This window comes from Cucurbita pepo, chromosome 14, assembly GCF_057944985.1.
Source record: "Cucurbita pepo subsp. pepo isolate OVF chromosome 14, ASM5794498v1, whole genome shotgun sequence".
Lineage (NCBI taxonomy): Eukaryota > Viridiplantae > Streptophyta > Magnoliopsida > Cucurbitales > Cucurbitaceae > Cucurbita > Cucurbita pepo.
The window spans coordinates 3,242,156-3,255,287 of record NC_141811.1 but is presented as its reverse complement, the minus strand read 5'-3'; the positions used below and the strand labels follow the sequence as shown (position 1 = coordinate 3,255,287).

At 39.2% G+C, this 13,132-nt stretch overlaps 4 protein-coding genes across 10 annotated transcripts; 2 read left to right on the top strand and 2 right to left on the bottom strand.

Annotated features, from left to right (window-relative positions):
• Positions 1 to 244: 244 nt before the first annotated feature.
• On the top strand, positions 245 to 3,584 carry BCA5 (beta carbonic anhydrase 5). 5 transcript variants are annotated; one of them, XM_023696096.2, is made up of 10 exons: positions 245 to 370; positions 675 to 707; positions 797 to 864; positions 2,006 to 2,137; positions 2,209 to 2,257; positions 2,359 to 2,472; positions 2,673 to 2,726; positions 2,814 to 2,893; positions 2,979 to 3,084; positions 3,220 to 3,584. In XM_023696096.2, the coding sequence occupies exons 3-10, from the start codon at positions 827 to 829 to the stop codon at positions 3,421 to 3,423; spliced, it is 777 nt and encodes a 258-aa protein (XP_023551864.2). In that variant the 5' UTR covers positions 245 to 370; positions 675 to 707; positions 797 to 826; the 3' UTR covers positions 3,424 to 3,584. The 5 variants fall into 5 exon arrangements, with proteins under 5 accessions (XP_023551864.2, XP_023551861.2, XP_023551863.2 ...); XM_023696095.2 differs by having other exon boundaries at positions 250 to 598; positions 678 to 707; XM_023696094.2 differs by having other exon boundaries at positions 250 to 598.
• A 2,321-nt stretch (positions 3,585 to 5,905) lies between these two features.
• On the bottom strand, positions 5,906 to 6,490 carry LOC111810366 (uncharacterized). Its single transcript, XM_023697072.2, has one exon. The coding sequence runs from the start codon at positions 6,487 to 6,489 to the stop codon at positions 6,076 to 6,078; it is 414 nt and encodes a 137-aa protein (XP_023552840.2). The 5' UTR covers position 6,490; the 3' UTR covers positions 5,906 to 6,075.
• A 1,159-nt stretch (positions 6,491 to 7,649) lies between these two features.
• On the bottom strand, positions 7,650 to 8,159 carry LOC147789377 (uncharacterized). Its single transcript, XM_087117747.1, has one exon. It carries the CDS (start codon positions 8,145 to 8,147, stop codon positions 7,806 to 7,808), a length of 342 nt encoding a protein of 113 aa, XP_086973873.1. The 5' UTR covers positions 8,148 to 8,159; the 3' UTR covers positions 7,650 to 7,805.
• A 1,240-nt stretch (positions 8,160 to 9,399) lies between these two features.
• On the top strand, positions 9,400 to 12,870 carry LOC111809968 (transcription factor bHLH143). Of its 3 annotated transcripts, XR_002817341.2 has the most exons (5): positions 9,400 to 9,540; positions 10,170 to 10,694; positions 10,830 to 10,982; positions 11,070 to 12,502; positions 12,577 to 12,870. XR_002817341.2 is itself a non-coding variant. In XM_023696470.2 (4 exons), exon 4 carries the CDS (start codon positions 11,086 to 11,088, stop codon positions 12,163 to 12,165), a length of 1,080 nt encoding a protein of 359 aa, XP_023552238.1. In that variant the 5' UTR covers positions 9,400 to 9,540; positions 10,170 to 10,694; positions 10,830 to 10,982; positions 11,070 to 11,085; the 3' UTR covers positions 12,166 to 12,870. The 3 variants fall into 3 exon arrangements, 2 of the variants coding, with proteins under 2 accessions (XP_023552238.1, XP_086973304.1); XM_023696470.2 differs by having other exon boundaries at positions 11,070 to 12,870; XM_087117178.1 differs by having other exon boundaries at positions 9,420 to 9,540; positions 10,539 to 10,694; positions 11,070 to 12,870.
• The last annotated feature ends 262 nt before the right edge of the window (positions 12,871 to 13,132 follow it).

Genomic DNA, 13,132 nt, shown 5'->3' with positions numbered 1-13,132 from the left:
TATATTATATTTCTATAGAAAGTGCCAAAATGGGACAAAATTAAATCAAATTTAAAAATACATAACCAAAAAAGAATGAAAAAGCTAAAAGTAGGGTAGAATGAAAATTGTATTTAAACCCATTTTTAATCTATCAAATCACAATAAGTTATAGGTATTAATTGTTTCACTTAAGGTTTAAATTAATCTGAAAAAAAAATTAATCTTTTCTGGAGTTCAAACTTGAATTGACATTAGGGTAAAATTGGGTCCTTCATTTTATATTCGTCTCTCGCGCGATTTGGTGTTCTAAAGAGGGAAGATCCGAAGCACAATCTGAAGCTTCCATTATTACCGGTGATCAAATCAAGCGGCTTTGATTATTATCATCGTTAGTCAACAGATGAGCTGAATTTTTTGTCCCAATCTTTTTCGATTTTTTCTCTGTTTTTAATATTTGTTGGAGCTTCGAGTTCTCCGTCTTTCTTGGAGAACAACAAATGGCCATTGTTTTGCCAACCAACTCACCCACTTCTTTAAAGGGAAATTCCCCCTTTGTGCGAATGTTCCAGATCCCATCTTCTTCTTTCATTGGTTTTTCACTCTTTTGAGCTAACTGGTAGATCTCTGCCATGGAAACTGCTCTCTCTGCTTCTTCTTCAGTTTCTTACTCCCTTTTTTCCTCTTCTTCTCAGCAGCCTCACAGGAGCTTCTTCAATACCTCACATGTACTTTCTTTTTGGTTCTTCTTCTTGTTCTGTGTTCTTCCTTTTCTGTCATGATTGTTCTTCATTTCTTGGCTCTTTTTTTGTTGCAGATCTTTGAGTTTAAGCTGAGAACGAGGAAAATGGAGCATACCCATTTGAAATTGGCTACCTCTGTCAAGTAAGTTCCCCTGTTTGTTGGAACTGGTTCTTTGATTTGCTTGTTTTCTTGAATGCTTTAGCTGTTTGTACCTCCTTGTGTTGTTTTCCTTGTAATTCTAGGTGAAATTGACATAAGGGAGAATGTTAATAAGCTTATGAAATCTGTGCACTTACATTCCAAACATATGGGATTGTTCTAATCATGTTTTGTGTTAGAACGACAGTGTTGTATCCATTGTGATGTATATTAGTGATGTTCGTTGAGTGATAATGGAATGGAAAGTTCACATGAATGCTCAATTGCTCATGATTTTGAGTGCACTACAAGTTTAAGAACAACATCATTTATCGTAGTTTGAAACTTGTTTCAACGCCTACTTATTCTTTAGCTGCTTCTCTTGTGTTCATTCATCCTTTATCTGTTGTGTAATAAATACAAAAGGATGTCTGAAAATTTGTTGTGAGATCTCGGTTGGAGAGGGGAATGAAACATTTCTTGTTAGGGTGTGGAAACCTCTCTCTAGTAGACGTGTTTGAAAACCTTGAGGGGAAGCCTAGAAGGGAAAGTCCAAAGAGGATGCTAGCGGTGGGCTTGAGCTGTTATAAATGGTATTAGAGCTAGACACGGGGCGGTGTGGTAGCGAGGACGCTGGGCCCTCAAGGGGGTGGATTGTGAGATCCAACATCGGTTGGAGAGGAGAATGAAACGTTTCTTATAAGGGTGTGGAAACCTCTCCCTAGTAGACGTGTTTCTTGAGGGGAAGCTTAAAAGGGAAAACCCGAAGAGAACAATATCTGCTAGTGGTGGGCTTGAGTTGTTACAAATGGTATCAGAGCCAGACGATTGTGAGATCTCACATCGGTTGGAGGGGAGAACGAAACATTTCTTTTAAGGGTGTGGAGACCTCTCCTTAGTAGACACGTTTTAAAACCTTGAAGGGAAAGCCCAAAGAGGACAATATCTGCTATCGGTGAGCTTAGGTTGTTACATCCGTTGACTGTCAGTTTAAAGTTTCAAATTTACGTTATTTAGCGATTTTCACCGTTGTGGATAAAAGGGTCGAAGCTTTCGTTAAGAAAAACGAAAGAAGTATTTTTGGTGGTTCGAGTAAAGAACTTCGACTGTTTCATGCTTTCAACTTTTTTCTTTCCACATGCAGCTGCAGCCACCCTGGACTGACTCAAGAAGTTGAAAGTAACAAGATGAACGTTGTGATAGAAACCGAAACGCGGCAAGACTTATTCGAGGAAATCAAGCATCGATTTCTAAGCTTTAAAAGGAACACATATATGTAAGCAACGAGCTACTCTTCTTTTGGCGTTACAAAACTTCGAAAGCAAATAACTTTCTTCCATTTGTCAGGAAAAATTTCGAACATTTTCAACGTCTTTCCGATGCTCAATCTCCGAAAGTGAGTATTCATCTTCCGATATCAATGGCTTCTAGACAACTTTTAAAATGGATTGCTCTTAGCTTAAGAGACGATCGCGTCAACTGACATTTTGAAGACAGTTTTTGGTGATTTCTTGTGCAGATTCTAGAGTTTGTCCCTCGAACGTTTTAGGTTTCCAACCCGGAGAAGCCTTTCTTGTTCGCAATATTGCGAATTTGGTTGTACCCTTCGAGGCACGTAGTCTATGACTTTGAATTGCATCAGTTCATATCGTTGTGGCTGTTTTTTCGTAACTCTGTTGGAACGAAACAAAGAAACTTTTCATGAACGAACGGAACAAGTAGATTCGTCGAAGTTTTAAAATAAATTACTGTCGAACAAATTTCGTATCTTGTTTATTTGCTAAAACTTTTCAGTCTTGTTATTATCACAGGAAGGACCATCAGAAACACAAGCTGCTTTGCAATTCTCTGTTAACACGCTCGAAGTAAGTTATCTTTTAAACGATATCGATATCAATGTTCGTTGATTAAACTGTGTAATGCGTTGAACATGCGATTTTGTTCGATTGTAGGTTGAAAACATTTTCGTCATTGGTCATAGCTGTTGCGGGGGAATTCGCGCACTTATGAGTATGCAAGACGAAAAACCGAGGTTCGATCGAGCTGAATTCAATACTTTTTGTTTGAAAACGCTATATACGATTCTTGAAAAGTAAACTTTTCGGAACTGAATGCAGCTGTTTTATCACAAATTGGGTTATTAATGGAAAGACTGCAAAAATAAGAACAAAAGCTGCTGCTTCCAACCTCAACTTCGACCAGCAATGCCGACACTGTGAAAAGGTTGTCTCTCTATTTACAAAATCCTTAAAAACTGTTCGAACTAACACTGTGTTCTTGGTCGTGTTCTTGTCATAAGTGGTCGAAACTCGAAAGTACAATCCTTAAAAGCTCGTTCTTGTTGTTCATCGTTGGCAGGAATCGCTCGACAATTCGCTGCTGAACTTGCTGACATACCCTTGGATTGAAGAAAAGGTGAAGAAAGGAAGCCTTGCCATTCATGGTGGCTACTACGACTTTGTCGACGGTACGTTCGAGAAATGGACTCTTGATTACGAAGCGAGCTGCGTTAAAGAGGATACTCGTCGACTGGCTGTAAAAAACCGAGAATTTTGGTCGTAGCTTTTAAAGTATGCTTTTCTATCCCTTTATAGTGTTCCTTATGATTCTGTTTTCACGTATGCCTTTGAAGCCTTGTGATGAAAAGACATGGAAGAATAATTTGCTTATAGCAAGATTGAGTTTGAGAATATATTGACTGCTGCTTTTGTGCTTGTTTACAACTTCTGCATTATACTTCACTTTTTTACCTTCCATTTCTAATAGTTCAAGTCCATCGCTGGTAGATATTGTCCGTTTTGGCCTGTTATGTATCGTCGTTAGCCTCACGGTTTTATAGTGCGTCTACTAGGGAGAGGTTTCCACACCCTTATAAGGAATGTTTCGTTCTCCTCTCCAACCGATATGGGATCTCACATTCCACACCCCTTGGGACCCAGTGTCCTCGCTAGCACACCTCTTGATGTCTGGCTCTGATACTATTTGTAATTGTCCAAGCCCACCGCTAGCAAATATTGTCTACCTTGGTCTATTACGTATTACTGTCAGCCTCACGGTTTTAAAACACATCTGCTAGGGAGAGGTTTCCACACCCTTATAAGAAATGCTTCGTTACCTTCTCTAACCATTGTGAAATCTCACAATCCACCCGCTTAGGACCCAGCGTCCTGGTTGGCACAATGCCCGGTGTCTGGTTCTGATGTCATTTGTAATAGCCCAAGCCCACCGCTAGCAGATATTGTCCGTTTTAGCCCGTTGCGCATCGCCATGAGCCTCACAGTTTTAGAACACGTCTGCTAGGGAGAGGTTTTCATGCCCTTATAAAGAATGAATGATTCGTTCTCCTCTTCAACCAACGTGGGATCTCATACTCCATCCCTTTGGGACCCAGCGTCATCGTTGGCACACCGCCTGGTGTCTAGCTCTGATATCATTTATAACAGCCCAAGCCCACCGCTAGCGGATATTGTCCATTTTAGCCCGTTACGTATCACCGTCAGTCTCAGAGTTTGAAAACGTGTCTACTAGGGAGAGGTTTCCACACCCTTATAAGGAATGTTTCGTTCTCTTCTCCAACCAATGTGGGATCTCACAAAGAACGACGTGGAAATATGAAAACTGTAATTCAAACTTGTATCGAATAGTTATTAGAGATGGACCAATTTTGGGTCTAGATCGAATAAAGAGATAGCAACGTTGAGTAGTTCTTTCATGAAGAGAGAATATATGATTTTGAAAGATTGTTCTATTCAGATTGACTAGTCATTATCGATAGAGATTAACGACCCAAGCACAACCGTTCATATAAGATTCTTATTAAATGGGCAAAGTTGAAATGAAAGATGGTGGTCAGATGATTTGATCTCTCACTGTGAAACAACACACACAACGAATCACCATTGAAATACATGAAAACAATAGGAAAGAACAACAACTATTCTATACCAGCTCAAGGGGAAGAAGTTGCAGGTGGAGGAAAGAACGGGAGCGACGGAAGTGTAGTCGGGATCGATGGAAGGGATGGCAAGGTTGGAAGCGAAGATGTCGGTAACGGAGCGATGAAATACTCGATCCGGTTGTTGGGTTTGGCAATATGGGCAATGCAGGAAGAAGGGGTAGCGCAGATGGGTTAGGAAGCGATGGCATTGGTGGTAGAGTTGGGAGCGAAGGCGGAGCAGTCTGCAGAAGATGTCGAGTGGCTCGACCAGCGTAGGTGACCAAACCAGTTACGACGACTCTCTGGCTCGAAATTCACGAACCTTTTGGACACAAAAATTCAAAATTAAAAGTTTAGAGATCGGTTTGGTATTTTTAAAGTTTAAAGATTTAAAAGTAAAATTTAACGAGACTTGAAATTTAACGTTAGCAACTTAAAATAATGTAAGATTTCACATCGGTTAGAGAGGAAAACGAATTATTTCTTATAAGAGTGAAAATCTCTCTTTAGTAGACGCGTTTTTAAATCATGAGGTTGTCGGTGATACATAATGGACTAAAGTGGACACTATCAGTTGGTAGACTTGAGTTGTTACAAATGATATCAGAGCCAGACACGAGGCGGCGTGCCATCAAGGACGCTGGCCCCCGTTGGAGTGTGAATTGTGAGATCCCACATTGATTGGAGAGAGGAATAAAACATTTTTTACGAGAGTGTGAAAACCTCTCCCTAACAGACACGTTGGCTGATGACGAAACATAATGCGTCAAAGCGGACAATATTTGTTAGCGGTAGGCTTGGGCTGCTATGGACTACTCTTGCTCACTCATTTTCATTCTTGGTTATGATGGATTGATAAGCGATCTAATAGATTATTATTATTATTATTATTTATTTTAATCTTGACGTTGAATTTTATAGTATGGAGGTCACGTCTCGTGTTTGAAAATTTGTAATGTCATTTTCTCTCTAATTAATTTTTATTTCTACTTATTGACTTTCTATAAATTTATAATCAGTCCGAGTGAGAAATACGCGATCTAATAGATTATAGAACTCAAATTTTTTTGAAGTTATTTAATAATGTATTTAACAAAAAAAAAAAAAAAATAAATAAAAGAAAATTCCATATCATATCATAAAAAAATAGAACACAGTACAAGACAAACTTTTAAACAAACTCCAAATATAACCAATAACATGAAAGGATAGAATGGTATATGAAAACCATAAGTATAATTAAGAACAATCACACAAAGGAACTAGCTAGGACTCCATCAAGGTGAAGAGGTAGCGGCCGGGGGCGGTGTGAGGAAAGGGATCGACGGGAAAGTCGTTGGGAAGGACGGTAGAGTCGGGAGTGGAGGCAATGTCACTCCGGTCGGGATGGTACCGGGGAAGCTAGGAAGAGGAGGCATCTTAGGGAGAGAAGGTTGAGTAGTTGGCAACGTAGGCTGTGGGAGATTAGGAATAGAGGGCATTCCCGGTACCGTCGGGAAGGGCGGTAGAGGCGGCAACGAGGGCAACCCTGGCACGCTCGGCTGAGCGGTTTGAAGGAGACGACGAGCGGCTCGGCCGGTGTCGAGGGCTGAAAACACCAAAGTAGCCATGAAAGCCATGATGAAGTAGTTGGAAGAGGCCATTTTGTTGGGTTTGTGGGTTGGGATATGGTGCAAACCAAGGGTTAACATTGGGTTTATATAGCTTAAGAAATAAAAGGGTTGGGTGAGTTTGGCCACCATATCAGCTTACCAACCAGGGGGAAGCATTTGTAGGTTAGCTACCGTTTACGAAAATATTTTTTTATTATATATTATTATTATTATTTTTTATTTTTTTACTTCCACCTTTTTAATCGATGATATGTGTCTCGACCAATTGGACAATAATTAGTTGTCATGTCATTATTTCATTCGGTCGATGACATATGTTTTAATCAGCTGAATGATGTTTGGTTCGTGTGTCGTACGTTTGATACAAATTCTATTATTTTGTCAATTTAAAAATCAAAATTCAAAACAATCATACACGTGTAATAAGGTTCATTAAATGAAACACGATATCTTATGGAGAAAAACGCTCCAATCTTACGAGAAGACATGAATGAAAACACACAATTCTGGTTAGAATAAAACGCTATCCCACTCTCAAATTCAAACAAGCTTATGGGGAAGAAGAAGTTGCTGGTGGAGGAGATAGTAGGGAATGAAGGCAAGTTTGGAAGCGCCATTGTCGGAAGCGGAGGTAGCCCTACCCCAGTCGGGATGTTCACCGAGAAGCTCGGAAGCGGAGGGAGATTAACCCTAGGCAATGCAGGTTGTGGCAAATTTGGAAGAGTAGTAGGGTTTGGCAAGGCAGGCAACGGCGGCAACCCTGTTGGAACCACTGGCAAGTTCGGTAGCGTGGGCGAACCAGTTTGTAAAAGATAGCGGGCAGCTCGACCGACGTCGATGCTCGAAAGCGTCAAAGCAACAATGTAAGGCAATGGTCAAGAACTTGGAAGAGGTTTTTTTTTTTTTTTTTTTTTTTTTTTTTTTTTTTTTAAATTTTTAATTATACTCCTCAACCTTTACAAATATCATTTTTTAAACTTTAAATTAACGTAACTTTTTTGTTAAATGAAGATGAAAAAACAACGTGACAATGACCTATAAAATAATGGTACACGTTGACGTAATAAAGGTGACATGTTTTAATTATATCATTAAACTTTAAGATATGTTTCTAATTTTCATTTTAACCCTAAGTTATCGTCATGTTAGAATGAACATTTTTCGTTGTCGATCGTATCTATTATTTTTTATAGTGTGAGAGAGAACTAGAAAAAGAAAGAGATCCCGTTGAATCGAAATTTAAAAGCTCGAACAATATAATAACGAGAATGAACTTCAATCTTACAAACCGACACCAATATTGAAAACACACAACAATTGTGATAATAATAAAACCTTAAACTCCACACACAAACTACCCAACAAGAATCATGGCTGCAAATAACCAACCAAGCTTAGGGGGAAGACGAAGCTGCAGGCGGAGGAGACAAAAATGGGATGGAAGGAAATGAAGCTGGAATGGTAGGGATTGACGGAAAGTTTGGAAGCGCCATCGTCGGGAGCGGGGGCAGTGCAGCCCCGCTCGGGATGTTAACCGGGAAGCTCGGAAAAGGCAATGTGGGTTGTGGTAGATTTGGAAGAGCAGGCAATGGAGATATCCCCGTTGGAACGACGGGCAAGTTCGGCACCAAGGGCGGAGTAGTTTGCAAGAGATGGCGGGCAGCTTGGCCGATGTCGATACTCGAAAGAGCCAAAGTAGCCATGAAGACAACGATCAAGAACTTGGAAGAAGCCATTGAGATGGTTTTGAAGGTTTTGTAAGATGGTGATATATGGAAGGCATCATGAGAGTTTGTTTATATAGGTTGGAGGTTTAAGGTAATTTGATATGATCTTGAAGAAACCCTTTAGTTTAATTAGTTCAACAACTAATTGACAAAATGCCACGAACTTGGGAATTAGATCACCAAAGTTGAGAAGATAAAGTGTTTGGTTTGTTTTTCGGAAAAAAATAGGATAATTTTAAGGAAAGAAAAAAAAGTAGAATTAGGTAAACTAATAAAATGGTAAATTTCAAATATTGTCCATTTTAGCCGGTTACGTATCGTATCGTCGTCAACCTCACGATTATAAAACGCGTCTACTAGGGAGAGTTTTCCACACTCTTATTAGAAATGTTTCGTTCTCATCTCCAACGAATGTGAGGTCTCACGATCCACCCCTTAGAGGCCTAGTGTCACAATCGCCCTTTCTTGACAATGGTCATGGGCGACATGTCGACATTCAGCGTCCTTGCTAGCACACCGTCTCGGTGTCTGACTCTAATACCATCTGGAACAACAGCACAAGTCCACTACCAGTAAATATTGTTTGCTTTGACCCATTACGTACATCGTCAGTTTCACGATTATAAAACGCATCTACTAAGGAGAGGTTTCCACACCCTTATGAGAAATGTTTCGTTCCCCTCTTCAATCGATGTGGAATCTCACAATCCACCTCCCTTAAGGGCTAGCGTCCTCGCTGACACACCGCTCGATGTCTGGCTCTGATACCATTTGTAACAACTCAAGCCCACTACTAGCAAATATCGTTCGCTTTGGCCCGTTACATATTGTCGTCAGTTTCACGATTTTAAAACGTATCTATTAAAGAGAGATTTCTACATTTTTATGAAGAATGCTTAGTTCCCGTTTCGAAGAGGTGATGTTCGGTGCCATTGAAGAGCTTTTGGGATCTTCAAATCAAGAGGGAGTGATGTTGTCTTCTTTACTCCCAACACCTTTTTAGGTTAAACATGATTACACAAGACCAAGAGAACGGAAAAGTAATAGGAGAGGGAAAAAAAACATAAATTTTTAATTATAAAGTATAAAGATTAATTTTTTTTATATTAAATGGTAACTTATTTTAATTAATGTTTTTCAATATTGTATTTATTCCAATTGTTCAATAAATTCACGTTTTTACCCTTCCACATATATTCTCATTGATATTTTTTTCAAAAGATTGTTGAAGGGTAAAAATGTCATCTAGTGTCTATAAAGTCTTGTCTTTGATAGAAGTATAGGCTTTGATTGTTCGTTCGGCCCCTTCATACTTTCCTTTGTTCTTCGAGTGGTTTGGTTTAGATCTGATCCATCTTCGCAAATCTGGCTCTCTCTGGAAATTCTCTTCCGATTTTCTTCTGTAAGATTCTTTCTCATTTTCTAGCAATTTCATATCTTGATTCCTGCTTGTTTCTCTCGTGTATTTTTGCTTTCGCGCTTTTTTGATTCTGTTGCCTGGCAAAGGTTTCTGAGAATCTGAAGAGAATTAATCGACATGGAAATAGTTGTTCAGAGCTTTGGGAAGTAGAAAATGCCGAATGATTTTGTCGGTTCTGTTGCTTGCTAGATGGAAATTTTGATTTGATTGTCTTGGGAACTAAGCCGAAACGGATCATTAAAATTTCTGTTTTAAAATAAGATCTAATTTCTTCGTTTTCTTGGGGATCAAAGAGTGGCTTATTTTTCCAAAAAGATTCTCTGAAATTTCTCTTTGAAAATTGAAATATTGTTATTCTGCTTCAAATTCTCTTTCACATTCTTAAAGTTCTTTTTGGATTTTGTATATATGTTCTGTGGACATTGACATATCTCTCTTTTGCAGCTTAGAAAAAGCTATAAATTTCCTCCCAAATAGTTGGGTATCCTGTTTCTTTTGTCAAATATTTAAATGAATGTAGATTGTTGGAGTTCTTTGCTTTTTTCTTGTTTAGATTTTATTTTGTTATTTTCAATCCTTTGTATTTATTGTAATTTTTCATGTTTTTGCAGGGGCACCATTATATAAGTTGTGGATGTGTTAACTTTACGTATTGAGAGAATAATATGCTTTGGTTGAGCACATCCATTGATGTATTTCGTAGAGTTGTGCATTTGAACGTCTATTGCAGGGTTATTTTGTAAATCACTTTTTTGTAGAGATAACACTGAATTGTTCCTCCCTGAGCTCCTTCTTTCAATCAGCCATGGGTTCCAATCACTTTTTTATCATTTCCTGTAATATCTACATTAGCTGAAAAACTTCCTGTCCTCAAACACCATTTTGGTTTTGGTCTTCTGTTTTAGTCTTACTTTTTCTGCCCCTTTGTCAAGGAATCTAGATAGCTCATTAAATTTCCAGTTAAATAGTTCTTTCTGCAGTGAATATTCTCCGTTTAAGGTTCAGAAGTAGTTATGGTGTGCCAAGCTGCAACCCAGACAAGATTTCGGGCATTGAAACATGAGAATGGAATTGCAGGAAAACCAACAATTATTGTTAGAGTGATCGCATGCTTTCAACCTTTGCAGAATTGTCAGGTTTGTCAACTCAGTCTCTGCATCGTGGTTTTCCTTGTTGATTAACAATTGAATTATTTGAATCCCTCTGCTTGTTCCCCCTGAACTTGGCTCATTCACTACCATTGATTAAACTTTTGGTTTTTTCTGTTCCAGGCCGAGTATTTTCGACAATTGCTTAAGCCTGTCACGTAGATTGAGTAGCATTTATTTCTCTTAAGCTGGACTCTTGCGAACTTCTTTTTCTCTTTGTTCCTGAAAGCATTTTGCAGATAACTCCCATAGCAAACTAGAGCACAACATTTTGAGGTAGTTCTTGCCACATGCTTGCTAAGTTTATTCTCCTTATGTTATTTTGGTTGTTTCGAAATAGTTATATTTTGAAATATTGATTAGGTGGTTGTTTTGCGGTATGGTTGGGACTGATAACTCTCGGCTTGATTTTGAGCATTTTGCTTGGCAACTGCACAATCGTGATTCCATGAATGCACCAGTAGAGATCAAGCAACAGGAAAGCTTACAAAGGAATATCAACTGTGGAAATTGCATACTTCCCACACGTGTGGGAGGAATGCAAGGGTTTGCAATTCCACCATTACCCAGTTTTAAAGTGGAACAGCTAAATGTTGTTCAGGAGTCACGTCAATGCTTACCCCCTCATTTCCAGAACTCACTTGGTACTCCAATGCCTTGGCAGAAAGGAAAGGAATCTATGCATTATGCTCATGCTGGACCTAGTGGGATGCCTGTGTCAAAATCAAATAATGGCTCATATCCGAAAGGTTTTCTTATCTTTGATCAATCTGGAAACCAGAAGAGATTGATGTATGCTCCTATGTGTCCTCCTGTCTATATTCCCTCAACTTTTGCTGAAACCAAGCGTTGTGGTTGGCTTGAAGAAGAAGGGGCAGCTGGAGACATTAATTCTGTCAAGTATTTTCCAAATACTCTGTCCAATGAGAATTATGTAGCTGATGGAGAGAGTGAAATGCATGAAAACACGGAAGAAATAGATGCATTACTTTACTCAGACTACGACTGTACTAGTTGTAGTAGTGACGATGAAGTGACTAGCACAGGACATTCTCCAGAGATGATCCATGAGCATTGTGAGAAGGACGAACAATGTCAAGAAACTACTACCGAAGCTGCTAGTTCTAATGGCCCAAGAAAAAGGCAGAGAGTGCATGATGGGGGCTACGTAAAATCACTGCCAAGTACTACGGCTTCTTCTGCAAGAGTTGAATTACAGAAAATTGTCAATGACGCAGAATCTAGCTGTGGCATGGTCCATGAGGAAGAGGCTGGAACAGATGTTGATTTTTGCCATTCTTCTTGCAAGAAAGACAGGATCAAGGAGACGTTGAGAGTACTTGAGAGTTTAGTTCCTGATGCTAAGGGAAAGGACCCATTGTTGGTTATTGATGAAGCTATTGATTACTTGAAGTCCTTAAAACATGAAGCTAGCGCTCTAGGTGTGAGCTGCTATTAGATCGCATGCCCCGAATTTAGATGTTGATGGTGTGGTAACTTAAGAATTCTTATTTTGGATTTTGATGGATGCAAGATCAGTTTGTGATGGGTTAGCAAATGGAGGTATAATGTCTGGATAACATTGAACCCAGCCGGTAATGTATGAATTATTGCCATTTTTATTCGTTGACAAGACATGATTATGTTTGATGCTTTTAAGGGACTAAAGATCAGGGGAAAGTCACAAAGATTTGAACGCATGGGATGTGATAGTGGTGGGTTATGCTGAGAAATTAAAGACCCCACCTTTTCCAGCAATTTGGAGAATCTCCCAGGATTGAGTGCATGCGCGTTAGGTAACTGAGGTCCCACTTTCCACACTTTTTTCTGGATTATGTGCTATGTCTTTACCCTTATTACTCATTTATAGAGATTGTGCTGTAAAAGTGGAGCTTGTCCCTTGTGGTGTTAGGTAGATCTTGCACGGTTCGAGTTTTGATTATGAGATCTCTATGAAACCTTTGACTGATATCAGCTTTGGAGATAGATTTTAGTTTTGCTATTAGGTGTTGCGTTGATGTAATAATTGAGGTGTGAATGCTTTTGTGAGTCTATCATGTTATATGTACTGCTTTCTCTATGCTTGTACTTGATCTAAGCCTTGAGAATACTGGCTGTATAATTATATTGTTGATGAATTATACAATGCGAGATTGTTAGCTAAGTGTTTTCTGCATATAGTTATTGAGCCGTTATCCTTTTGAAATGGATCAAATCTACCACTAGCAGATATTGTCTTCTTTGGGTTTTTCCTTTTAAAATAGTCTTCTAGGGAGAGGTTTTCACACCCTTGTAAGGAATGCTTTGTTCCCCTCTCCAACCGATGTGGGGTATCCTCGCTGGCACCCTGCCCGGAGTCTAGCTCTGATACCATTTGTAACAGCCCAAGTCCACCACTAGTAGATATTGTCTTTTTTGGGTTTTCT